Source organism: Aristolochia californica, unplaced genomic scaffold (genome assembly GCF_029961685.1).
Source record: "Aristolochia californica isolate CCGP_79_NKW_82.1479 unplaced genomic scaffold, dmAriCali1.0.hap1 SCAF_9, whole genome shotgun sequence".
Taxonomy (NCBI): Eukaryota; Viridiplantae; Streptophyta; class Magnoliopsida; order Piperales; family Aristolochiaceae; genus Aristolochia; species Aristolochia californica.
The window spans coordinates 30,361,411-30,386,542 of record NW_027182290.1 but is presented as its reverse complement, the minus strand read 5'-3'; the positions used below and the strand labels follow the sequence as shown (position 1 = coordinate 30,386,542).

The window sequence follows — 25,132 nt, the reverse complement described above, 5'->3', positions numbered from 1 at the left end:
ATAGCTCATCAGTAAGAATGCTGGACGCAGACCTGATTCTATGAATTTGCGGATAATATATGCAACCGCTTCGTATCCTTTCAACTATGTTATCCCTCCACCCTCTCACAATGCTGCAATGCCGGCCAACAACGGAATTTGGACTGTGAACACTACTGATTCAGTTTTGGATACTGCTTATTCATCAATCAACAGAATAGAGTTTCAATTTTGATTCAGGGATGAATAAATGAAAGAGACGTGCTCAAAGATGGAAATCAACATTGTTCAAATCATATCCATCTCAGTTTCAGTATGATAAAATACAGTAAGTCAGATATGTACCTCGCTAAAAACTACCATCCTAGACAGATGTATAGACAAAACTATCACAACCTGTTGGAGTCTGACAAGAATGATATACAAAAACCCAGTAACAGCCTATATCACATTCTCAAAACATCCAAAGAGCTCTCAACAGACAAAGAAGCCAGGGTGGAATTAGTAAAACTACAGCAGTTAAGTGAAAAAAAATACAAAAATACAAAAATACCCCCAAGAAAAATTTCTTCACTGCCAACGCTTAGTAGATTTTGTTGATGACAATGATCCTAGTGTTTGGTTTGTGGGTATTCTCAAACCTGAACAACATAAGAAAATCGTATGAGATGGCTCAGCCCTTTCTTCTTGAATGTTTATCACATACACCCTATGCCCTGGTGGGGACTTGAAACCAAGATCTTACTCTATAAACCCCTCATCTAGCCATTCAGCCAAAGGCTTAATCTGTGTCTTTTTTTTTTTTTTTTCGAATGCTATGATTGAGTCCTGCACATTTATGTCGACATATACCTCGCACAAGCAAGATGTGAATGCAGTGAATTGACAGCCCGTTTGATCTTTGATGAGGTGTGTGCATGTCTGACAAAGCTGATAGAATAGTATACTATTAGAGTAACCGGTTGTAGATTACACATGTACTAACCATTAGGTTAATCTAGCACACTTAACTCTCTGATTTTCTCCATCAACACAGATATTGATATAGGACAGTAAACTTACTAAGAATGCCCATAGGATTCTAGCATGTCAGCCAGCTAGGAAAGCACTTCAACTTCATCACTTACAATACATCCTAGTATAACTTAAGTCGGGGTGATAAAGAACGTTACATACTCGTTGACACCTTGGAAGGCTCCTTTATTGACGAGACTTTTGAAGATTCCTTTGATGATACCCTAGGAGACTCCTTTGCGGCCAGACGACTCAGAGCTAGCGGCCCAGACTTCTGTAGTGGTCGAGGGAGTCTATTTGGAAGTTTAGGTCTGCATAATGAATTAAACATGTATTAAAACCATAATAAGCCAAAATTTAAATGCTTCTTATGTTTTATCTATTTGTTAGATAACGATACTCGAGCCAATTATAATAATTGAATCTTGAAAGAGAACAAGCATCAAGTTAACCACATGAGCCCATGCAACAGAACACTAAACAAATAGAGCTAGCTCATGACCAAGCAATCACAGGAAAAAAAGAAGTAAAATAAGACATTTAAACATAGTAGATCAGTCTTTCTAAACAAGATAGCCTTCAATTAAATAAAAAACTACGATTGAAACATGGCATCTGGAGTAAGCATATAGAGATGAGGAAATTAGTACGGTAAACATGAAACAAAGAACAGAAGATTCTTTCCAGCAAAACAGTACCAAACTCAATTAAAAAAAATCTACATCTAGCTAATTTAAGCAGGCAGCATGAGCAGCCGTATGGGGCTGATCATTCATCCCCAACCCCAAGTACACAAAACCCTTCAAATTGGGTTTTTGAACAAGGAAGAACATGCCCCTATATTCTCCCACAATGCAACTGAAAGGTGAACTAGGACATGAAAACAATTTGCAAATGGGTTTACTCCAAATGAAAGTTTATGAGGTATATTCTTCACAGGGCCAGCAGATATTGGCTGCTTTCTTGAAGGACGAGTCCACCTATAGTGTAGCAGGGATTGGGGTCAGAGAATCTGGGGTTATAGAAACGAGGTTTATGCTGGGAAGCCAAATTGTGTTATGTCCTCCTCAACAAATGTTTGCACTGTTATTACCGAACTACAGCATTTTGCTTCTATCCCCAATCAAAAGAAGTACATGTACTTACTTGTTGGTGCTCTCCACCAGTTTGACACCTTCGGTTAAAAGGGAGACCTCGCCTTCAGTTTCTGTTCCCACGGAAAGGCCACTGTCAGATATATCACTCGATCTCTCCACAGATTCTGCATCTCCAAATCCCAAGAACTCAACATCAGTGGTTGAATTCTCACCAAATTCTGCTCCAGAAGGTATTGATTGGCCTAACAATTCCTTTTGATGGCTATGATCTTCCGTAGACTGCTGAGAACTGCCTTCAGAATGTTTGTCGCTGCAATCAGAGCAATTATCTGCCTCAGCAGCTGTGCTGGTTCTTCCACGTGACAGACTTTGACTTTTATTAGGTTGTTTGGCACCAATAGCTGATCTTTGGGGAGAGGATGGATGCCTCAAAGCATTTGCCCGTTGTGATTCATGGCGAACATTTGGAGACGCACTTCTTTGATCTTTGAGAAGTTGCAAACGCTCAATTTCTTCATCTTTCTTAGCAATAATGTCCTGAAGGGACGCCACCTGCAAGAAGGCAGAAAATTTGGATAACTATGCTTTCATAGAAACAAAACTTAACATACAATTTTCAACGCACGATATATCTTTGATAATTATTACTTCCATTCATTAATAGCAGTAGTGTAAGACTGAAAGGCCTCTTTATGTAGGGCCATAAACATAATACAAAGATTTGACATAAAAATGAATCTCCTGAGCATACTAATTGATCTGCTGAGAGGTATATAATTGTCGTCACACCAGATGGTGACAATTGTAGTTTCCCCAACCTATCAGTGGATTGAACAGTCTTAGCCCATAACGGACACTTGCAAATTTGCCTCGATTGACTGTGTTGTCTCAAGGTTTGTGACCCTGAGTTTAGTGAGCACATGCAATCTTCTGCAAAAATATTCATGCTTTTCTCAAACCACACTTCTCTTTAATTAATTTCATTTGCACTACTAAAGAAATACTTTTTTGCTTCTACATATTTATTCACGGTCTTTAGAACCAGTATTTCCAAAAAAATTGAAAGAAAGAACAGTTATTCCATAAGCTACTTGCTCTATTCATGTGACATAGTCACTGAACTACATCACAAAATTTCATGTATGGCAACCTTACTGGCTATCGAAAAGCCTAGAGATGCAAATGAATCTAATTGAAGAAGTATTATGAGAAGATGGAATCTTCCAATGCAGATTATTTCAGTGACTTTGAGCATATTAGAATCATAAAAACATGCAACAAGAGGCAACTATGTGCACTGGGGAATATTCATTTAAGTCTGATAATAGAAGCAACTAAGTTGCAACAAGTGACTAGTATGTATATTTGGAAATAAGTCTATTACTCAGTCTACTCATTTGCATTATAACAATAGAAGCAACTTTATGATTTTTTAAAGTTGTGAGTGAAACTGCAGATGAGTTGTCATGAAATATTTTAATCCCCCACGACCATCTCTCTTTTTTCTTTTCTGAGTGGATCCTCAGTTCTATTTCCTACAAACCACAGACAGACAAACTTCGAGAGAGTTTATCACTCAGCAGAAAGTTAAACCATTTATTGAAAAGGGTTTGTGTAGAGGCAAACTTGTTCAATCAATTCTCTAACATCCTTGCCCTCTTTACTGCTTCTCGCAGCTCCCAGCTCTACTCCAGAGACCCTTTCTGCAAACATTAAGGTACTCAGGGTCTCAGAATATGATGCTGCATCTGGATTTAGTTGTACAAACATGAGGGTCTTCGCTTGACCACCTGAAATAAAACAAAAGAATGTAAAGTTTTAACAGATTAAGAAATGCAGAGAAATAATCCACTCATTGATGTAAATCAAAGTAGAAACTTTTAGGGTTAAGACCTAGGGAACCCTGAAGGACTTGAGTAAGCTTGCTATTTCTGTAGGGTACATGAGCACTTTTTTGGGATAGAGCAAAGATGACATCCCCAAGTGCTGAGAGTGATTTATTGATATGTTGTGCCTCTTTAAGCCTGTCTCCTATTGCTTCAGAACGAAGAACTCTTTCACTCCCTGCCAGGTCAACCAAATGAAGTGAACCACGCAAGACAGAACCAGTCTTCAAATCCATACCACGAACATGAACAGTAACAATACTGCAAATATCCCAAATGTTAGGATCTAAAAAACAGGAGATCAGGTAACTGGGTAATAACCTTTTTTACAATCACGAACACATACCTATGGGACCGGCTACTTCTGACATTAAGAGCTGTGGCACCAACAGATCTGTTTGTGTGACCAGCATGCATCAATTCTAAAACATCTTCAGTTGATTTCACAGGGTGCATACTGGCATCAGGGACAGCAAGTCCATTGGGTTGAGAGGTACAAATCCCAAGTGTGTGCAAGTTAAAGGCAACAAAAGTCAACTGAACAAAATAAAAATTAAAACAAAAAATAATCTATTTAAGAAAAAGGACTATGATTTCACATTTTGACTCTAATGAAAAACAAGATAAAGCAAGACACAAGGTGACAAGGAAGCAGGACAAATCTATATGTTAGGAGCAAGGAAAATCTAAGAGAAGCTCACAAGTTCAAGATTAGATAAAGATATGCTTAAGCTGCTTGTCCATTAGATTGACTAAGACAATGGATGAGTGTTAAATTGGATCCAAGGCCCTATCCCAAAATGACTAGTCAACTTAGGAAACCTCTTTTCCAACTAATAAACTCAAGATCTTTGTATTCACTAATCCATGTGGGATTATTCCTTAACACTCCCCCTCACGTGTAAACCATCTTTTGTGGCTCTACAAGTGGATAATTTAGGAGTAGGCCCTCTTTTGTAGCTCTATAAGTGGATAGTTTTAGGTGTAGGCCCTTTTTTGTGGCTCTACAAGTATATAGTTTTTAGGTGTAGGCCCACATATGAGTACCTACTCTGATACCATGTAAAGTTGGTTCCAAGGCCTATCCCAAAATGACTAGCCAACTTAGGAAACCTCTTTACCAACTAATAAAATCAAGATCTTTGTACTCACTAATCTATGTAGGACTATTCCTTAACAATAAGTTTATATATACTGTACTAAAACGGGAAAGGACAACCCTAGAGAAAATACCATTGGTGTGAAGAGCAAGAAAGGAAAAGATGTTAATAGTGCTAGTGATCGTGACTCAATTAAAAGCCAAACAACCAAACATCACCGATAAAAGCCAAATTGACGGATATCTCTTTGTTGAACCACCGTTAGAGAGCAGATCACGAACTTGTTCATTGTAAATCTCGACTATTTGAACCCCAACTTCATATGTTACAGTTACTTTCCTCTCCTGAGATATATGAAAGAGATCATTTAAAGCTCGATAGTTCACCCCCCACTCTTCTGGAGATGCCTCCTCGGGGCCAGTCTGTAAGTAAGAAGTGTTCAGATGCTTAAAGTTACCAACTGTGATTCTCCAATCATATATCTAGAAGAGGAACATGAAAACCATGCTGATATAGAAAGTTAAATGCAAAATCATAAAATAAGGAGGTTTCTTATACCATTGTGTAAGTCTTCCCTGAACCCGTTTGGCCATAAGCAAGTATGCAAACATTATAGCCATCAAGAACAGACCGTATTAGTGGTTGCGTATCTAAAAATACTTCCTCTGTCAATGTTTTAACAAAAAAACATAATTAAAATTTTGTATCTTGAGGGACAAGCAAAATGACATAAAAACTAAGGTTACATGATCAAACCAATTATGGAAGAAATATAAGAGCAGTTTGTGATGCCCCCAAAGGAAACATTAAAAGCTAACCCAAGGAAAAATTCGTCAAATATGATGCTGGCATGATGCATGTCTCATAAAACAAGAACCATGAGGTTCAACAAATCAAGGAGGCAAACAGTTTACTTTTTCAGCAGATTCTCTTTTTCTCTTTTTCTCTTTAGGACAGTGAATGATTTTGTAAAAGGAAAAACAAAAAACACACCAGTAGAGATTAACAGAGCCAAAACAATCAAGATAGGGGAGAAAGGGGGTAGGAGCTCCCACAACAAGAGAGTCATGTATGACTCCCTTTGCAAGAGCATGCCACAGTGTCAACGAATTTGGGTATACATTTCTGTTAAAATATGTCCAAATTCATTCTCTTATTGCCTTGCTGAAATTTCTCCTATATTAGAGGCTAGATTAGCTCCAGGAATTAATCAACTTTCCTTTTATTGATTATCCTATATTGTATATAGAATGACCATTGTAGTTGTGATTAAAGTAATTGTATAAGAAGTTTTTCTTCTTCATTTTCATCATGGTATCAGAGTTTAGGCTCTAAATTCTTCTTTTTTTCACCAACCTTCATTGTCAGCAGTCACCGTTATTTCTGGTCTTCATTCCAAGAAAGTTTTTTTTACCCTTTTACCGGCCTCTATTTGCTGAAATTCCTTTCATCGGCCTTCATCGTCGGACTTGTCCGTGCAGAAAGGTGCAACAGCAGCTTTCTCTTTTCCCTCATACAACCATCATGTCTGAAAATTCCAAGTCCTCTGCAATCACCTCTATTCCCCAACAAATTCCAACTCAACCTGAGAATCCCACCCTTCAAATTTCTACAATTAAACTGAATGGAAGGAACTTTAAGGAGCAGCTGTAATCAGCAAAAAAGATTTTGATGAGTCGTGGGAAGTTTAAATATGTGAATAAAGTTGCAAAGGCACCGCCAAAGAATGAGACATCCTACGAAACATGGGAGGTTGCCAATCCACTATCATGTCGTGGCTGCTATACTCTATGCAACCTGAGATTAATAGGACATATTTGTTGGTTCCTACTGCTGGGACATTTGGTTGGCTGTGCATAAAACCTATTCCAAGATAGGATTTACTTCTCAAATTTTTCAGAGGACCACAAGACAAAACAGGGGTCCTAAAGTGTTACAGACTACTATAACAAATTACAAGGGTTGTTTACAGAGTTAAATGTGTATCAGCATGTGGAAATGGAATCTACTATAGAAGCAGAAAAAATAAAGGACATGTTAGAGAGGAAGAGAGTGTTCCAGTTCTTGTTGGGACTCCATCCTGAATTCAACCAGGTATGTGACAGTGTTCTTGGTAAAAAAACCTTTTCCTGATCTTGTTGAAACATTTACTCTTGTTCGAGGGGCTTAAAGTCAAAAAGAGTTATTAGGTGATAAAGAACCCGATCATGAAAAATCAACTGTGGATATCTTAGCATTGATGGGAACTAAGTCCAACTCTAACAGTGTTGATAAGAAGAAAGGGGTTGAGAAAAATAAAAGGTAGTGTGATATTGCAATAAGCCTAGACATACCAGGGAATCATGTTGGAAGTTTCATGGTAAACCTCCTAACTGGAAGAACAAAGATAGTAAAGGTATGCATGCAGCTACACAAAATCAATGAGCAGTTCATCCCAATAGTTCCAAGACACCTTTAATCAATAAGGAACAATTAGAGCATGGACTAATGAATCAGTCCAAAATCTAATCCCAATACTCTGCTACTAGTTCACTTGCTCAAAATGGCAGTTATCCTGTCACCCTTAACTCTTCTTTGATCACACACTATAGATAGTTGATTCAAGTGCGAGCAATCATATGACCAGTCTTTCTCATTTGTTCTCGTCCTATACTCCTTATCCTGGTAATCTTAAAGTGCATATTGCATATGGGTCTTTATCTCTGGTTGTAGGGAAATGCTCTATTATTCTTTCTAAGAATCTATTGCTGCAATCTGTCTTACATGCTCTTAACTTGTCTTGTAATCTTTTGTCCATCAGCAAACTCAGTAAAGATTCAAACTATGTTGCTAAGTTCACTCAATCTCGATGTGAATTGCAGGAAATGTACTCGGTGATGATGATTGGTAGTGCTAGAAAGGTTGATCAACTCTACTACTTTGACAAAAGTGCATCCATGGTTAGACAAACTCAAATTTCAGGCAGTTTGTTTTCTCTTTCTATTTTTTTTAAATATGTTTTCTCTTTCTATTAAAGAATAAATAATTTTATGGCACTATAGACCATGCCATCCAAATTTCTTGTATTTGAGTAAGTTTTTCCTCACTTTTCAAGAATAATTTTTTTTTTTTTCCGATGTGAAATCTATCAACTTGCCAAACATCACCGTACCACCTTTCATTCTCAACCTTACAAACAATACCAACCTTTTTATCTCATACATAGTAACATTTAGGGGGGCCATCGAGAGTAAAAAATATAATAGGGACACAGTAGTTCATTACATTCATAGATGATCACACTCAAAGTTTGTTGGGTGTATCTTTTGAAAGAAAAACCCAAGGCTGCCAAGGTGCTTCAAAACTTGTATACTATGATTGAAACCCAATTCCATACTAAAATCCAAATCCTAAGAACAGATAATGCAAAGTTGGTTCCAAGGCCCATCCCAAAATGACTAGCCAACTTAGGAAACCTCTTTCCCAACTAATAAACTCAAGATCTTTGTACACACTAATCCATGTGGGACTATTCCTTAACACTCCCTCACGTGTAGGCTCCTTTTTTGTGGCTCTACAAGTGGATAATTTTAGGTGTAGGCCCACATATGAGTACCTGCTCTGATACCAAGCGAAGTTATATCCAAGCGCATCCCTTGACGTTTGGTTGTGTTGTGTTTGTTTATGTTCATAATCATACCTATAGTAAACTTGACCCAAGAGCTCATAAATGTATCTTTCTTGGATGCTTCCCAACTCAAAAAGGATATAAGTGTTTTGATCCTACGACCAATTGGGTCTGTGAGTATGGATGTCACTTCCTTTGAAGATCAATCCTTTTTCTCCCTAACTTCTCTTCAGGGGGAGCATCATTTAGATGTATAAAAGTTTTAGAAAACAGTTGTCCCTTTGCCTGTCTCTTTTGTTTCCTCTTGTCCAGAAATAACCACTTCGTCTTCTCAACCATAGATTTTTTCCTATCACAAATTGTCTTCCTGAATACGAGTTTATTGTGCCAGAAACTAAAAAATCTAATGTCAAGGGAGAAATACTACCTGAGAAAAACAAAGAGTTGCATGTCTATACAAGGAGGCATAAGCGACAAAGTGTGGAGCAAAAACACAAATAAACTGTCAAGATTCAATTCCGAGTACATCAGGTAATTCAGATTCTTCCTTGTGTCCACACTCTTGTGATTTTCAATACCTTAATGCCCCCATTACTCATAGAAAAGGCATAAGGTCATGCACAAATCATCATATATCTCACTTTGTGTCCTATCACAGGTTGTCCTCAAACTTTAGAGTCTTTTGTTTCTAACTTGTCAAAAACAAAAATTCCTAAGTCTATTCAGGAAGCTCTTGTTGTTCCCAAGTGGAAAGAGGTTATTCTTGAGGAGATGAAGGTGTTAGAGAAGAATCAGACTTGAGAATTGGTATGTCTTCCCAAAGGAAAAATTCCAGTTGGTTGTAAGTGGGTATTCACAATGAAATATAAGGTTGATGGATCAATAGAAAGATACAAAACAAGGATGGTAACAAAGGGATGTACTTAAACATATGGAATAGATTATGATGAGACCTTCACTCCTATTGCAAAAATGAATAGTGTCATAATTCAATTGTTCTTGAAGCTATTATGGACTAGTCATTGCAACAACTGGATGTGAAGAATGTTTTCCTTAATGGTGAATTGGAAGAGGAAGTGTACACGCATCTACCTCTAGGATTTGAAGGCTCACTTGAAGTTTGCAAACTCAAGCGATCACTCTAAGGTCTTAAACAATTTGCTAGAACATGGTTTGATTGGCTCACTAAAGCTATAGAGAACTTGGATACCTTCAGAGCCAAGCAGATCACACTATGTTTTTTAAACACATTAATAGCGAGAAGATTGCTATACTTATTGTGTATATGGATGATATTATCCTAACAGGTGATGATCTTGTTGAACAAGAGAAGCTCAAGACCTTTTTGGCCAAAGAATTTGAAATAAAAAAACTTGCATTTTTTGGGTATTTCCTGGGCATGGAGGTGGCAAGAACTAAGGAAGGAATCTTGGTGTCTCTAAGAAAATATATTTTAGATCTTCTCAGGTAAAACACCTATGGATGCAAATTGCAAGTTGAGTGCAAATGTTGGTGTTGAGGTTAATAAGGGACGATATCAACAATTAGTTGGGAAATTGATTTATTTCTCACACTCGACCTGATATTGTTTTTTGCAGTTAGTGTATTGAATCAACTCATGCACTCCCCTCGTGAGGAGCACTTAAATGTAGTTTATAGGATTCTCATATAATTTTAAACAAACTTCGAGAAAGGGATTATTGTTCAAGAAGAGTGATAATGTATGTGTTGAAGCATTCACTAATGCTGATTGGGCTAGAGGTATAGTTGATGGAAGGTCTACATCTGGATATTGTTGCTAATATATATATATATATATGTAAAATAGGAATAGGGTAGGGGCACTATTGTAATTTTGCATTCATTATCACTTGCGGGATTATATGTTCCCTAAGTTCTCTCTTTCGATGGATGAAATCAATTGGGGAAATAAGAATTATCGCAAGATTTCTTGACATGGTATCAGAGCTCCGTTCCGAGCCCTAATTTTTTTTTTCAGAGCTTGTTCGGCGCCCTTGGCGGTCTCAGTTCGGCGTTGGAGATCATCGGCGAGTGCTCCTTTGGGTGAGTTATCTTTCCCTCTTTCTCGGTTCGTCATTTCTCGGATTTGGTTCTCAGTTCTCACTTTGCAGTGGATTTCGAAGGCTCTTGTGGCGCCATCTTGGTTTTATCTCGGATTTAGTGGATTTCGGAGGTTCCTATCTCGGATATTTTTTTGGTTGTTCGTTTTACTGTTGCGTGTGGATTTTTTGGTTGTTACTATCTTGCAGAAACCTAACAGGGGAGAACGTCGACAAAGCACTGGTGGTTGTCAGTGACAACAGCTAGCCAATACACCCAAAAGACCGATCTGTTAGGTGCGGAAAGCTACCGCCTATAAGAGTGGATGGAACCACTCTGACACCCACCCCGCCCATTCTTGACCGCCTCTCATGGGATTCGAACGCGGGACGTGGCGTGCCCAACTCAGATACTATGACAGTGCCTAGCCAATACAACCCAACAAACCGATCTGTTAAGTGCACAAAACTACCGCCTAAAAGAGTGGACGGAACTGCTCTGACACGCACACACCCCCCCCCCCCCCCCCCCCCATTCTTGACCGCCTCTCACGGGATTCGAACGCGGGATGTCACGTGCCCAACTTTGATACCATGACAGCGGCTAGCCAATACAACAAAAGACCGATCTGTTAGGTGCGGAAAGCCATCGCCTACAAGAGCGGACGGAACCACTCTGACAGTCAGTGCTTCTCGTCGGGATCCTTTGAGGGGCCATTGTTGCTCTCGTTTGAGTTGCTTCTTCACCTCTGGTGGGTTTGGTGGCTCCCCAGAAGAGGAGCTAGGTTTTCTAGGGTTTTTGGTCGCGGTTGTGGAGGTGTTGAAGTGGCTCGATCAGTTGGGGACGGATTAGTGGGGTGCTTCCCGCTGCATTTCTTGCCAGGAACTTTGGAATTAGGGTTTTTCCGTTTGTTGGGTGGGATGAAAGCAGGGGAGATTCAGTAACAGGGGGCTTCTCAAAAGGTCTAAGCCATTTTTTTGGGCTCTATGTCTGTAGATACAGAACACCAGCCAAGTGCGTGTACGCAAAGAGGGCAAAGAAAGGAAAAAAGGGTGTTTCTTTTCTGCAATTTGTGGGCTTCTGTCCAGAGAGGTGTCATCTGGATTTTATAATGTCATCTGATAGGTTAGACTCGTTCCCTATCCGTTTCACGGGTAAAAATTACACTGCCTGGGAATTTCAGTTTCATTTATTCGTTATGGGAAAAGAGTTATGGGGTCATATAGATGAGAGTGATCCCGCACCTCGAGAGGCCGAAGCTTTGTCCAAGTGGACAGTCAAGGATGCTAGGGTCATGACCTGGATCCTTGGCTCATTTGTTCTCAATATGAGGCCTTATAGAAATGCAGCTGATATGTGGAGTTACCTCGCCAAGGTTTATCATCAAGACAACACGGCTCGACGTTTTCAATTGGAGTATGAGATGGGTAATTTCACACAAGGAAGTCTCTCTATTGAGGAATATTTTTCTGGTTTTCAAAACCTTTGGGCTGACTATGCAGACATTGTTTATTCTAATGTTCTCGTTGCAGCTTTCTCTGCTATTCAAGTTGTGCATGAAACCAGCAAGAGAGATCAATTCTTGATTAAGCTCCATTCCGATTTTGAAATTGCACGGTCTAATATGATGAATCGTCATCCTGTACCTTCTCTTGATGCTTGTTTCAGTGAACTTCTTCGTGAGGAGTAGCATATAGTAACTCAAGTTGGCATGGAACATTGGGCTAATGTTAGTGCCCCTGTTACTGTGGCTTATGCAACACAAGGGAGGAATAAGGGAAGAGACTTGCGTGCTGTTCAGTGCTTTAGTTGTAAAGTTTTTGGTCATATTGTTCGGGATTGCCCTAGGAAGTTCTGTAACAATTGCAAGAAATAGGGTTATATCATCTTTGCCTGCCCCATTCGACCTGAAAGAAAGTAGGGTACTGCTTATCATGCCTCCGTTGGTGCCTCTAGTTCTATTACATTGCTTGCTGCCTCGCCGGTTGTTCCTATTCCTGTTGCCCTTGCAACCTCAGCAAACCCAAACATACTCACTCCTGAGATGGTATAACAGATGATCATTTATGCTTTCTCTACTTTTGGGCGCTCAGGAAATCATAAAATTTCTTCTAAGCCATGGTATTTTGATTCTGGAGCTTCTAACCATATGACCAATACTGTTGTTTCTCTTTCCAATGTCAGAAATTATGATGGAAATCAGAAAATTAACACCGCTGATGGCAGTTCTCTGCCTATCAGTGTTGTTGGTGATTTTTCCTCTTGCTTAACTGATGTTTTTATGTCTTCTGAGCTCTCCACAAATCTTATTTTTGTTGGTCAATTGGTCGATAATAATTGTAATATCCATTTCTCTCGATTTGGTTGTGTTGTGTAGGATCAAGTGTCAGGGACGATGATCGCGAAGGGGCCTAAAGTAGAACGACTGTTTCCTCTTTATGCTTTTCCTTCCACCATTAGTGTTAGTTTTCCTTTCCTTTCCTTTGCATGTAATGTTGTTGGTTCTGAATCTAAGATGTGGCATAAACATCTAGGCCACCCAAACTCTGATGTACTTCGAAAATTATTTAATTCTGGCGTATTGGGACATACAGCATGTTCTTCTCTTGATCTTTCTTTTGAATGTCCATCATGCAAACTTGGCAAAAGTAAAGTTCTACCTTTTCCTCATCATGCATCTCATTCCTTACAATGTTTCGATATTATACATACTGATGTTTGGGGGATTACACCTGTTGTTTCTCATGCGCATTACAAGTACTTTGTCACCTTTATTGATGACTGTATCCGGTTTACTTGAGTTTACTTTCTACGGGCTACGGCTGAAGTTTTTTTAGTATTTAAGCGTTTTCTTGCTCTTCTAGAGATTCAATTCTCTGCCAGCATCAAGGTCTTGCGTTCTGATTCTGGCGGTGAATACATGTCTAATGAGTTTCAGGACTTCTTTAAAGCAAAGGCATCGTCTCTCAACACTTTTGTCCTTCGACACCGCAACAAAATGGTGTTGCTGTGCGGAAAAATCGTCACCTTCTTGATGTGGTCAAAACCCTTTTAATTGAATCATTTGTTCCTTCTCGTTTTTGGTGTGAAGCTCTTTCAACTTCGGTTCATTTCATCAATAGCTTACTTTCTCCTACATTACATCATGCATCTCCCTTCTTTAAGTTGTTTGGCCATTCTCCTTCATATTTTGATCTTCGGACATTTGGTTGTGTTTGTTTTGTACATCTCCCTGCTCATGAACGACATAAACTTACAACCCAGTCAGTTAAGTGTGTTTTTCTTGGTTATGCTATACCTCAAAAAGGTTATGTTTGTTATGACCCACATGCTCATCATATACGTGTTTTTCGGAACGTGGCTTTCTTTGAAAATCAATATTTCTTTCCTTCTCATGTTGAGTTGCCATCTACATCTTTATCTCTTCTGTCTAGTTTTGATGATTCTCCGACAATTGTGGAAAGGTTCAAACCTGGTTTTGTGTATGGAAGACGAGTAGACATGAGTCTGGTTCCACTTCCTCTGTGCCCCCTCACGATCTTGTCCTGGCGTCTGCTCCTACTCCTGCTCTAGCTTCCGCCGGTCTACTCGCCCTTCTCGGCCTCCTCATTGGTATGGTTACTCCTCCACTGTCTCTCATGTGGTTACCTTATCCTCTATTCCCATTCCCACTTGTTACAAACAGGAATTGGAGCATGAGTGTTGGCAGCATGCAATGCAAACAAAACTTCGAGCTCTTAAGGAGAATCACACTTGGGATAGTGTTCCTTGCCCCCCTACAATTAAGCTTTTTGGGAGTAAATGGGTTTTCTCTGTCAAACTTCGCTCTGATGACTCTTTGGATCAGTACAAAGCTCGCCTAGTAGCTCTGGGCAACAAACAGGAATATGGGATAGATTATGAAGATACATTCGCTCCTGTTGCCAAAATGACCACGGTTCGAACTATCTTAGCTATTGCTACTTCCCAGTCGTGGCAACTGTATCAGATGGATGTGAAGAACGTCTTTCTTCATGGTGGCCTTCAAGAAGAGATCTACATGAAGCTTCCCTACCACTTCTTCTCCTCATGATGTTTGTTAACTAAGGCGTTCTCTATATGGACTCAAGCAAGCTCCCCGGGCTTGGTTTGAGAAGTTTCGCAGTAAGCTTCTTACCTTCATGTTTACACAAAGTCAGTATGATTCGTCTCTCTTTTTCCACAAGTCGGCATCGGGTATAGTCCTTCTCTTGGTTTATGTGGATGATATTATAATTACTAGCACTGATTGTGGTTTGATTACTAAGGTTCAACAGTCGTTACAAACCACTTTTCATATGAAAGATCTTGGCCAACTCACCTACTTCTTAGGACTGGAAGTACATCATCGGGCCAATGGTATTTTCATAAACTAGCATAAGTATATTCAAGATATTATTACCTTGGCTGGTTTGGAGGATACTTCTTCGGTTGATACTCCTATGGAGGTCAATGTCAAATACAGGAAAGATGAAGGGGACCTACTAGATGACCCCACTCTCTATCGGCGCCTGGTTGGGAGTCTCATCTACTTGACCACTGCCCGCCCTATATCTCATATGCAGTTCATCAGGTCAACCAGTTTATGTCCTCCTCTCCTCGACATCTCCATATTGCTGCAGATCGACTCATCATTCGCTATCTTCGAGGTTCTCCTACTCGTGGGTTATTCTTTCCTACCGGCTCATCCCTTCAACTTGCTACTTATAGTGATGCTGATTGGGCTGGGTGTCCAGATACACGTCGATCTACTATGGGTTGGTGTATCTTTTTAGGTGATGCTTTAATTTCTTGGAGATGTAAGAAACAAGATCGTGTTTCAAAATCCTCTAAGGAGGCCGAGTACCGTGCTATGTCTACTGCTTGTTCTAAGATTGTATGGCTACGTGGTCTTCTTTTGGAGCTTGACTTTCCTCAGACTACTTCTACCCCTCTTCATGCTGATCACACTAGTGCTATTCAGATTGCCACTAATCCCGTTTTCCATGAACGCACCAAGCACATTGATGTTGATTGTCATTCTATCCGAGATATCTTGGAGAGTCGGGTGATATCTCTTCCTTACATTTCTTCGGATCTCCAAGTGGCCGATGTCTTCACCAAAGCAATGACTTGACAACGGCATCAATTTTTGGTTGGCAAATTGTTGATATATATATATGTAAAATAGGAATAGGGGCAAGGGTATTATTGTAATTTTGAATTTATTATCACTTACGGGATTATATGTTCCCTAAGTTCTCTCTTTCAATGTATGAAATCAATTGGGGAAATAAGAATTATCGCAAAATTTCTCGACAATTGTACCTTTGTAGGAGGAAATCTAGTGACTTGGAGAAGCAAAAAGCAGAAATGTGGTGGCTAACAGCAGTGCTAAAGTTGAGTTCCGAACTGTTGCATAAAGGATACGTGAGTTTTTGTGGATAAAATGGTTTCTAAGTGAGTTGAAGACTGTGCTAACCAACCTATGAAGTTATACTTAGAGAGAAAAGCAGCTATTAGCATTTTACATAATCCAGTACAACACGACATGACAAAGCGCATTGAGATCGATCAGTATACTTATTGTGTATTTGGAAGATATTATCCTAACAGGTAGGAGATAACTTCACGAAGAGTCTTCAATCACAGCAATTTGACTTCATAATTAGCAAACCGGGAATGCTCAACATTTGTAAACCAGTTTGAGGGGGACTATTGAATTATGACAAGATTCATTGTAGAAATATGTCCAGATTAATTCTCTTATTGTCTTGCTGAAATCTCTCCTATATTAGAAGCTAGATTAACTCTAGGAATTAATCAACTTTCCTTTTATTCGTCATCTTATGTTGTATACATTGTAGCCATTGTAGTTGTGATTTATGCAATTGTATAAACAGTTTTTTCTTCTTCATTTTCATCAAATTCCATGTAAAAATCTTTTTTTCTTCAATTTCCTTAAATACTCACTGGCTTTTTCCAAAATGGGATGAAGATGAGACAATAGTATAGATGATTGTCAGTGGTCACTTTTTTAGTTTAAGCAAGCATCACCTTCTAAGCATAAAACACAAGAAGATAAGTCAAAGTTTGAGCAGGTTAATATCTGTGTGTTCCTTGATACACCCAATAAAATAAAATATATCAACAAATGCATAAGAAGGCAACAAACAGAAGTTCTAAGTTTATCCATTCATAAGATTTCCAGATTAGAAAATTAAGCATGGCATTCTTATCTTTATGAAAAATGGAGGAAGAGGAAAGAAGTAGAGTTGCCTGTTGATCAAAAATAACTTGGCCCATTCTTTGTATTAATTTTTGTTTGGTTTAAAAGAAATTACAATGCAACTTTGTTGTATCAATGGAGGTTAACTGCCTCATTTCATACCATTTCAAACATCATCACTGTATAGTATTTTACTAGATAACCGTGACAGAAGGATGAAAACCATTCATCAGTTTAAAAGAATAAACCTATAACCTTCTGAACAAGAAATTGTGTATATAATGAATGTGGCATTTTTTTCTTGAAAAATTCTAATCAATGTGATTCCATGTGCACTCTTTAAAAGAAATATTCACTGAAACCAATGTGAAATATTCTCCAAAAAATGAAGTGTATATCTAAGTTCTTAAACGAGACAAAATCAATAACTTCACAAATGAAAATGTTAGGCATAAAATGAAAACCTTGAGAAGCTGTTGGACCAAAGCCCTTATTAAACTTGAACATTCGGTGCCCTTCTTTTCCTTGTTTGGAAGGATTAGTAAAAATCAGCTCTCCCTCCTCACTTATATATTCAATAGTTGACTGCCTTGCCACTTGGCCTGGAAGAAATGGCCTTACACGACAGTATACTCTGATATTTCCTACATAAGAAAACCAATTGAGAGTTTGACAGCTAGGGAAAAGAGGATCAGTCTCATTTAAATGTGAGTTCATGTAAAATAGTCAAACCTTTCAAGTCTTGAACCTCATTATAAAGTTTTCTATTTTCAGCCAGAACTGCATGATAATTTTGAGCTGCATCTGTTAAACCTTTAAGCTTTCTCCCTATGCAAGAAACAAGTTGCATAAATCTATGATACTCAATGCAGAAGTTTTCAAACATTAAACAAAAAGGTAATAATAAGGGAAAATTTATATAAAAGTTCCTACCCAAGTCATTGCATTCCTCGAGCCACCTCTTTCTAGCATCCAACACTTCTTTCTTAATGGATCCAGAAGATGCCCTCAGATCCTAGTAATTTTCATAAGGTCATACGCCTCATGTTAGTATTACTACAGGAATTTAAAAAAGAAAAAATGACATCTATGACATACACTTAGAGCTTGAAACTGAAAGCTCAGGAAAGTCTGGTAAGTATGTTCTTTCTTGCTCCAACTTTGAACTTCTGACAGCGAGAATGCCTCTAGTTCTTGATTTTTATCCCTTGATTCAGTTAGAAGATGCTCTACTTCCTTTAATTTCTCCTCCAGCCCCACTTTTGTTTCCTTGACTTGTGTTCCCATCTGCCGGAAGCGCTCTTCATATGTCCTCTTTGCTACCTCTAGTTCTTTCTTGAGCTCCATGATTTCGATGTCACAGTTTTGTTTCTCTTTTGTAAGTCTAGATAAATCTTGCTCCCCAAGTCTTTTTACCTCTTCCATTTTGATCTTTTCTGTCTGCAGTATGTAAGTTATAAACAAATATAGTTTCAGCAAAAAAAAATGGTAAAAAGAAAAAGTTATGTTCACAGAATCTGTCAAAAAAACAAATTTAATAGAGATCCTCAGAATTTTACCAGAGTTAAATTCAAAAAAATGGTCAAACTGTCTTTGTGAAATTAGAATGCCATTTAACATACCTCACTGACCTCAAAAATAGTAACAGTCCTTTTACAAGGCTAACATATAGGTGATAGCAATTGACCAAATCATCCAGACTTAGAGGGATAATACAAATTTTAGAAATTCTAAATAAACAAAAAAAACGAAAGGCTTTTGGCAGTGTTATGTCAATGACACACTTCTAGTGGTTCATAGTTACATTAAGCGATTCTGATGCATGAGTATTCAGACAACAACATGCATGTGTTTTCACTTAATACAGTTTGACAAGAGTCAGACCCAGTATCCGTTCATTTAATTGCAATTTATGAATCCAATTGCAATTAGTAAACAATTTCGAATGCTGCAATGAATGACCATTTTTATAAATCAATTGCATGTCCAAATTCATTCTTCAAAGGAGAGACCACTATATCCCCTACTTTGACAGGTGTCGAGTTATAGATATGTAACTCACTTTTTATCTACAGAGGTTCAATACCGATTCTGTTTGACAAGAAAAAAAAACAAAAGATATATGTTTTCTTATTATTGCAACCATTTATTCTTTCTGGATATTTCCATTCAATCATTCATCTAGTGTTGTAGCTCTCTCACTGTTCAAAAAAAAGTGTTGCTGCTCAACTTAGCTGTGAGTTGCTGCAAGAAGATCAACTATAAATTCACGGTGATAAAAAAACAATGCAAAGAAGTCCTACACTTAGTCTTGTGAAGAGTATAGTAGTGAACAGACTCATGTTAAAAGGGTAAACATTTCAGAGCAGAAGCCCTTGAATGGTTCAAGGAGGTCCACAAGTTGGAGAACTTCTTGTGGTATATTGAACAGTATTTTTATGCCTGTAAATCTGTCGAATTTAGGACCCCATGAATAATACCTCGAGCAAGGGGAGAGAGAAAGAAAAGGAGGAAAACAAGAAAGGCTCTCGGGTTTAGAGAGAAGAAAAAAAAATAAAAAAGGTTTGGAGAGAGAGCTTCACACAAGAGAAGAGAAACTAAGAAGCTTGCTTGATTAATTTTCGAGTTATAATCACCTGTATTTATAGTTGAGGAGATGATAGAATCCATGTACAAGTAATCTTAGGACTGCTAATTACATTCCAACAAGAACTCTCTAAGATAAGCCTATCATGACAAAATTACATTATCTATTTGAGAGACTAATTTAACTCAACTTCTAACTCTTCTTTAAGCACGTCAACCAAGATAGAAAGCCAGTTCGTGGTCTTATAATTGTGGGTCCCACATGATCTTCCAGCTCATGTTAATAGAGATACCAACTCGTGGTATCTTTGTGGGTCCCACTTGATCTTCAAATCTTCTATTTAATTCTAGTTCATGTTCCTTATCTCCTAGCTCGAACCAACTTGTCGTCAACTTGTATGAGGGCCCTTGTTGATATCTCTCACCCTCATGGTGGGTCCCACCAGCTCATGTAGCCATGGTGGGTCCCACATTGTAACAAAATCAAAAGAAGAGATGGTAGTAATGATAACTATGTACCTTGATGGAAATACAAAATTGTTGCAGAGAGACTGTAGAACGAGGACAGTCTGAGTACTAAAACTTGGACAAGATGGAAGCAGCTGAGAGTTCAACAACTTGTTGGCTCAAGATACACTAAGGAAACCTAAGCAAACCAAACTGCTCACGAGTATATTGAACAGTTTTAGCCGCTCATATTGCAAGTAGAAATACGTGAGAAGAGACAAAAACTATAGCTTCATATTTAATCCTCAGCCTTGCACGAAGGGCACTATACCAACTAGTTGCTATAGTACCTATAGATGCCAGGGTTGGTAGGACACACCTTCAGAGACTTATATTCAAGTTTAATGAAGTATATACCAAAGAATTAGAAGAAGAAAAAGAATATCTAATTCCATTATTATCACTGTTATTTCCATTCTAGGTCATCTCACAGGCCACCTATTCTCAATACCATGACAGTAGTGGACAAGTTAGAATGACAGACACAGCTACAAAAGCAACAGGATGCCATTGTAGTTTCTCAGCGGACCTTCAAATTCAAATCCTTTAATGAAAGGTAGATATTGTAAACAATGATTGAAGTGTTAGGACTAGAACCTCTGTATGCTGCAGCTGGTTCATAGATATCTGCAAAAGAAAAGAAAAAAAAATAGTGCAGTCGGCTTCAGATCCACTGGGTAGACATATTTTTCACTAGTTGAGAAAATTCATATAAAATTAAAAAGTAAAGAAAGAGAAAATGTTGACAGGAAAACACATACAGCCATAATGGTGAACTTATTTGCATTCTAAACTACAAGACGATACCTGGTTTTCCTGATGTGAACCATTAGCTAGTGTTTCAAGTACTTTGATTCTAGACAAATACTTCTCATCACGTGCTTTAATGAGATTACTTTGCTGCAACAATAGACCCATATAAATAACAAGACCCAACGAAAACTTAGATTATCACTTAACCTTTAATACATCCTCACATTTCTTATATGCTCTGCTTGTGTTGAAATCCGCCGCTCAATCTCTTGCACAACTTTCCTTAGCAAGCATGCTACACGCTGAGCAATGAGAAGGCATCAAATGAGTTTCAATAATTAATAATCATAAGAGATTATTATTGTTTGGATTAGAAAAGGAATAAGGTAAAAAAAAACACATATTCAGGAATTCTTTAATATAAATAATCAATTTTTTTCACTAATATACATGGGGAATTTCCCCATTCTTCTTGTCCATGCTTTCGTCAAGAATCCCATTGACAACACTAAGAAGTGATTGTGTCGGAGCATTCTGCAACAAAGAGGTGCTAAAAAAATTTTAGGCAAGCATACAAAAAGAAATAAGCAGTTAAAATAATTTGAGTTGATTTTTCACTTCAAAAGTTTACATCTAAACTGGTAGTCTTCAGCATCTCCAAAATCTTTGCAGGGGGAAGATCTGAATAGCGTCCTTGTTTAAGTTGAAAAACCTCATGAAACTTATGCCGTTCATGATGTAATGTTGTAACAGATGGTTCTACAATAAAAAGACAAAGAAGTATGTAAATGATCCAATATTTTGTTACAAATAAACCATACAACCAAGATAATAAGAATGAAAGAAAACTCATAATGGCAAGAAGCAGAGCAAAAAGAGGATACATAGTGCTGGTAACATTTTGCTTGTTTTTTTCAAAGAGAAGCTGGTAAGGATTTATTCCATGAGTAATATACAATATGACACTATGCTGATAAAGCCTAAATCAGATGTTTTATAAAAGCATGCAACAGAAATATAATAATTAAGTGGACTAGCTTACCATTATAATTAACTATTCAGGTATCTATCATACATGCCCAGCACCTACATCGCACTTAGATACCAAAGGCAGCAAAGTAAGCATCCTTTAATTTATGAAGACATCAAAAGTAAAGTTATACATCAAAGCCAAATTTGATAGGCCTGCAAAACTACCAATTTCCAAGAAAAGAAACTTATACATGTACACACATACATACAGCATATGAAGACATCGAGCAGCCAAAATATTACTCAATTTCTAAATATACTATGAAACAAGATGAAAGCCATATAAGAGTTACTTCCTCCCAGTGGAAACACAGGATAAATATCAAAGCATGTGCAATAATCAACAGAGACACAAATAAGAACTATTTCTGCGATATCCAATTTCATCTATTCTGTTCTTTGGAAATTTTATATCATACCAGGCATAACAGGACTTCTCAGAGCACGCTGGAATCTCAACTCCAGAGAGCTTCTGCGTCTCTCTTCTGCAGTTCTCGGAGATACAGGTGCTTGTGCAGACTGATCACCATGTGTGCCATTTGTTCCCTCTTGAAGTTTCCATTTGTTCCTTCGCTGGTTCCCATAACTCACGGGTGAGCTAGCTCCTCTTAGTTCAGAACTAGAGTTGGCCTTGAGAGCTAAAAGGCAATCCACCACTGATGTCATAGATCCCTACCACAACAAGTCATGTAAGCTCAAGATGTGGATGAGTTTTTTATGAAGACCGCACGAGTAGACCATATTAAAACAAATAATGTCATGGTCTGCAGCCTGTGTTTGACCAATCACAGATTTAAAAATTAGGAAGCAGAGATGGTGCAAGACATTCGTAAGAACTGAAAAAAGGGTCAAACTGCAGCAGAGCCACAACACCTTTATACATGAAAACACTTAAATAAAAAATAAAATATGGGACAAATACTTGTTGCAAGTCTGACACTACAAACACAGGAAATCCCATTTCTTCCATTGTCGAGATAAATTTCTGAACCTTCTCCAAACGAGGAACTTGACCCTGCAATAAAAAGTGAGTATGAAACAGAAATACTGGGATGTAGTTTATAAAAAAGAATCAATAAATAAGATTTAACCTCATCTATGAAAGCAGGATTCATCCAATACAAAATGCCAAAGAAGACACTTCCATCAATCAAGCACTCCCTTAGCTCCTCATCAGAAGCGTCCAAGGGCAATTTTAAATGAGGGAACAAGCCATTTAACCATTCCACCAGATTTTCTCGACATTTTGCTGAGTTGGAATTCATCAAAATTGAAATTGGATGATGTACTCAAAAAATGTAAAAATGCGAAAAGAAACAAATGATAAGACAAAAGAATGATAAAAAAAACTACATCTATTACCTTCATCAACCTCGAAGGTGGTTTGCATTGACAGATGCGAGTTGCCATTAGCCATTGCATTATTGCCATTGGCTTCCCCATTCCTTTTCAAGGAATCTAATGAATGAGGATTCATCACGCAGTCCGCTAAAAGAGGCTTCAGATTGCTCCGCCTTCACAACTCGGTCTGTGGAACGAACATCACGACTTTCTGAAAGAGGAGATGAGAGATCTCCTCAAATATAAAAAGACTTTCATAACAAGTCAGGTGCTGTAATAAGTTTAAACAATTGAAGCTTTTGCTCGAGCCATCAAACTCACTCAAATACATTCTCCACAAAACAGCCGTGTGTAGATACTCTGTAAACCTTCCTCGACGATTGCAGAGTAATACCCGGCATGTGTTTCAGCAAAATAAAATTAAGAGGGTGGATCCGAAAGAGAAATCCGCAAGCAACACTTTGTGCTTTTAAGAGGAAATCAAGACAAGAAAATAAGGAACACAACCAGCCAAATTAACAAAAGTAAGTGTAATGCAGTAATACTGAAAAAAAAAAAAAAAGAGTATTCACTTGGAACCAGATAAATGAAACATAAGAAAAAAAAAGATCAATACAGATATGGAATCGGTCTGACCTCGATTCAGCGAGATGACAAAGCCGAGCTGAAGCCAAAAATTAGAGCTTTCTATTCGGAGACTCAGAATTGGTCATTGTAAGATAATGCACTTGACATTGAACAGAAAAAAGAGATCAAGAAGAGCACGAACAATATTTTTTGAAAATAATTGTGGAAACCTAATGAGTGGAAGACAATGCGGGAGAATGGTTGGGAGATTCAAGCCTCGCAAATGCCGAGCTTGTTGCCGTGTCGTCCCTAAACACGCGTGTCGGAGGCTATCTAACCACAACGGCCTGGGCCGGTCTGCAGGAGGAGAAATGCTTAAATGCCGGAGAGACTTCAACGTGGAAATTGCGGACGACGGACGGCTGGGAAGAAACAGAGTTTTAGCGCCGTGAAGCTTTCACCGAACTGGATGGCTTGAACGTGGACAAGCGAAAGGTTTGACATGCAGATCTGCTCCGGACCTACTTGAAGTTTGAATGCTGATATCAAGTTCCAACGAAGTACATCAATTATTTAAAATATTACGTAAAAGCCACTCCGAAAACCAACTGCATCACTCTTGTCTTCTGAGAAGGTGACAAAATAGTTATTTTGCTGCAAATGTTCTGTAAATAAAACTAAGTTTTTGTCTATTGTCGGTCTGATATTGTCTGTAAAACGTTAACGGCTTTTCAATCCGTTCCCGCCTTTTCGCGGTTACAGGATGGCCGGCCGATTTGCTTTTCTTGGCATTACTAATTAAATTACCAACGTATCCCTCAAACTCCGTATTTTAAATTTTCCAAAATGACGAACATATCCTTCTCTTTACGCGGATTGCACAGTCGTGAGAAGCCCACAAGATTCCGGTCTTTTGTGGAACGGCACGTCGAGGAAATGAGATATATATCATCCATATGTATCAGAATTTGGAAGTGCTGGTACGACATAAGATATTAATTCTGTTTTAAGTCAAGATCGACTCGTTGTGGAAGTTTTACTAAAACCAATATGACCTGATGCATAGATCAGATTCAGATTCGGCACCAAGAAGCTGAGTGGTTGAGCTTAATCCAACCGAAATACATGAAAAAGGATGGAAAATATACTATATCATTGAAATAGACCAACATATTATTAATCTACTGACCATTCTTTACAATCTTGAAACGCTTAATTTAATTATTATCCGTTAACCCAATTTGTCTAAACAGATAAACAACCTTGGTAATTTTAATTTTTTCACAAATTACAACAATCAACTAAGCAGTTCTGTCTGGTTTTCTTGGGCAAACTTTCCGTTTCTCCCTCCGCCGAATAAATAGTAAGGCCCTCTG

At 38.2% G+C, this 25,132-nt stretch overlaps 1 protein-coding gene across 1 annotated transcript; it reads right to left on the bottom strand.

Annotated features, from left to right (window-relative positions):
- Positions 1 to 319: 319 nt before the first annotated feature.
- Positions 320 to 23,361, bottom strand: LOC137940256 (kinesin-like protein KIN-14C). The gene is made up of 21 exons (XM_068785205.1): positions 23,211 to 23,361; positions 22,940 to 23,097; positions 22,771 to 22,863; positions 22,268 to 22,520; positions 21,448 to 21,575; positions 21,267 to 21,350; positions 21,041 to 21,118; positions 20,871 to 20,963; positions 20,661 to 20,690; positions 18,069 to 18,410; positions 17,904 to 17,985; positions 17,703 to 17,798; positions 17,435 to 17,614; positions 5,635 to 5,741; positions 5,320 to 5,498; positions 4,323 to 4,484; positions 3,984 to 4,237; positions 3,717 to 3,880; positions 2,140 to 2,642; positions 1,156 to 1,304; positions 320 to 620 (listed from the first exon to the last, which is right to left on the bottom strand). The coding sequence occupies exons 1-21, from the start codon at positions 23,323 to 23,325 to the stop codon at positions 550 to 552; spliced, it is 3,321 nt and encodes a 1,106-aa protein (XP_068641306.1). The 5' UTR covers positions 23,326 to 23,361; the 3' UTR covers positions 320 to 549.
- Positions 23,362 to 25,132: the final 1,771 nt, after the last annotated feature.

Excerpts from the sequence above, each read along its gene's own strand:
- LOC137940256 (XM_068785205.1), bottom strand. The coding sequence starts at position 23,325 with ATGAATCCTCATTCATTAGATTCCTTGAAAAGGAATGGGGAAGCCAAT. Across the intron at positions 17,799-17,903 it reads CGAGGAATGCAATGACTTGG|GGAGAAAGCTTAAAGGTTTA; the intron begins GTAGGAACTTTT and ends TTTCTTGCATAG. Across the intron at positions 4,238-4,322 it reads AGAAGTAGCCGGTCCCATAG|TATTGTTACTGTTCATGTTC; the intron begins GTATGTGTTCGT and ends GGATATTTGCAG.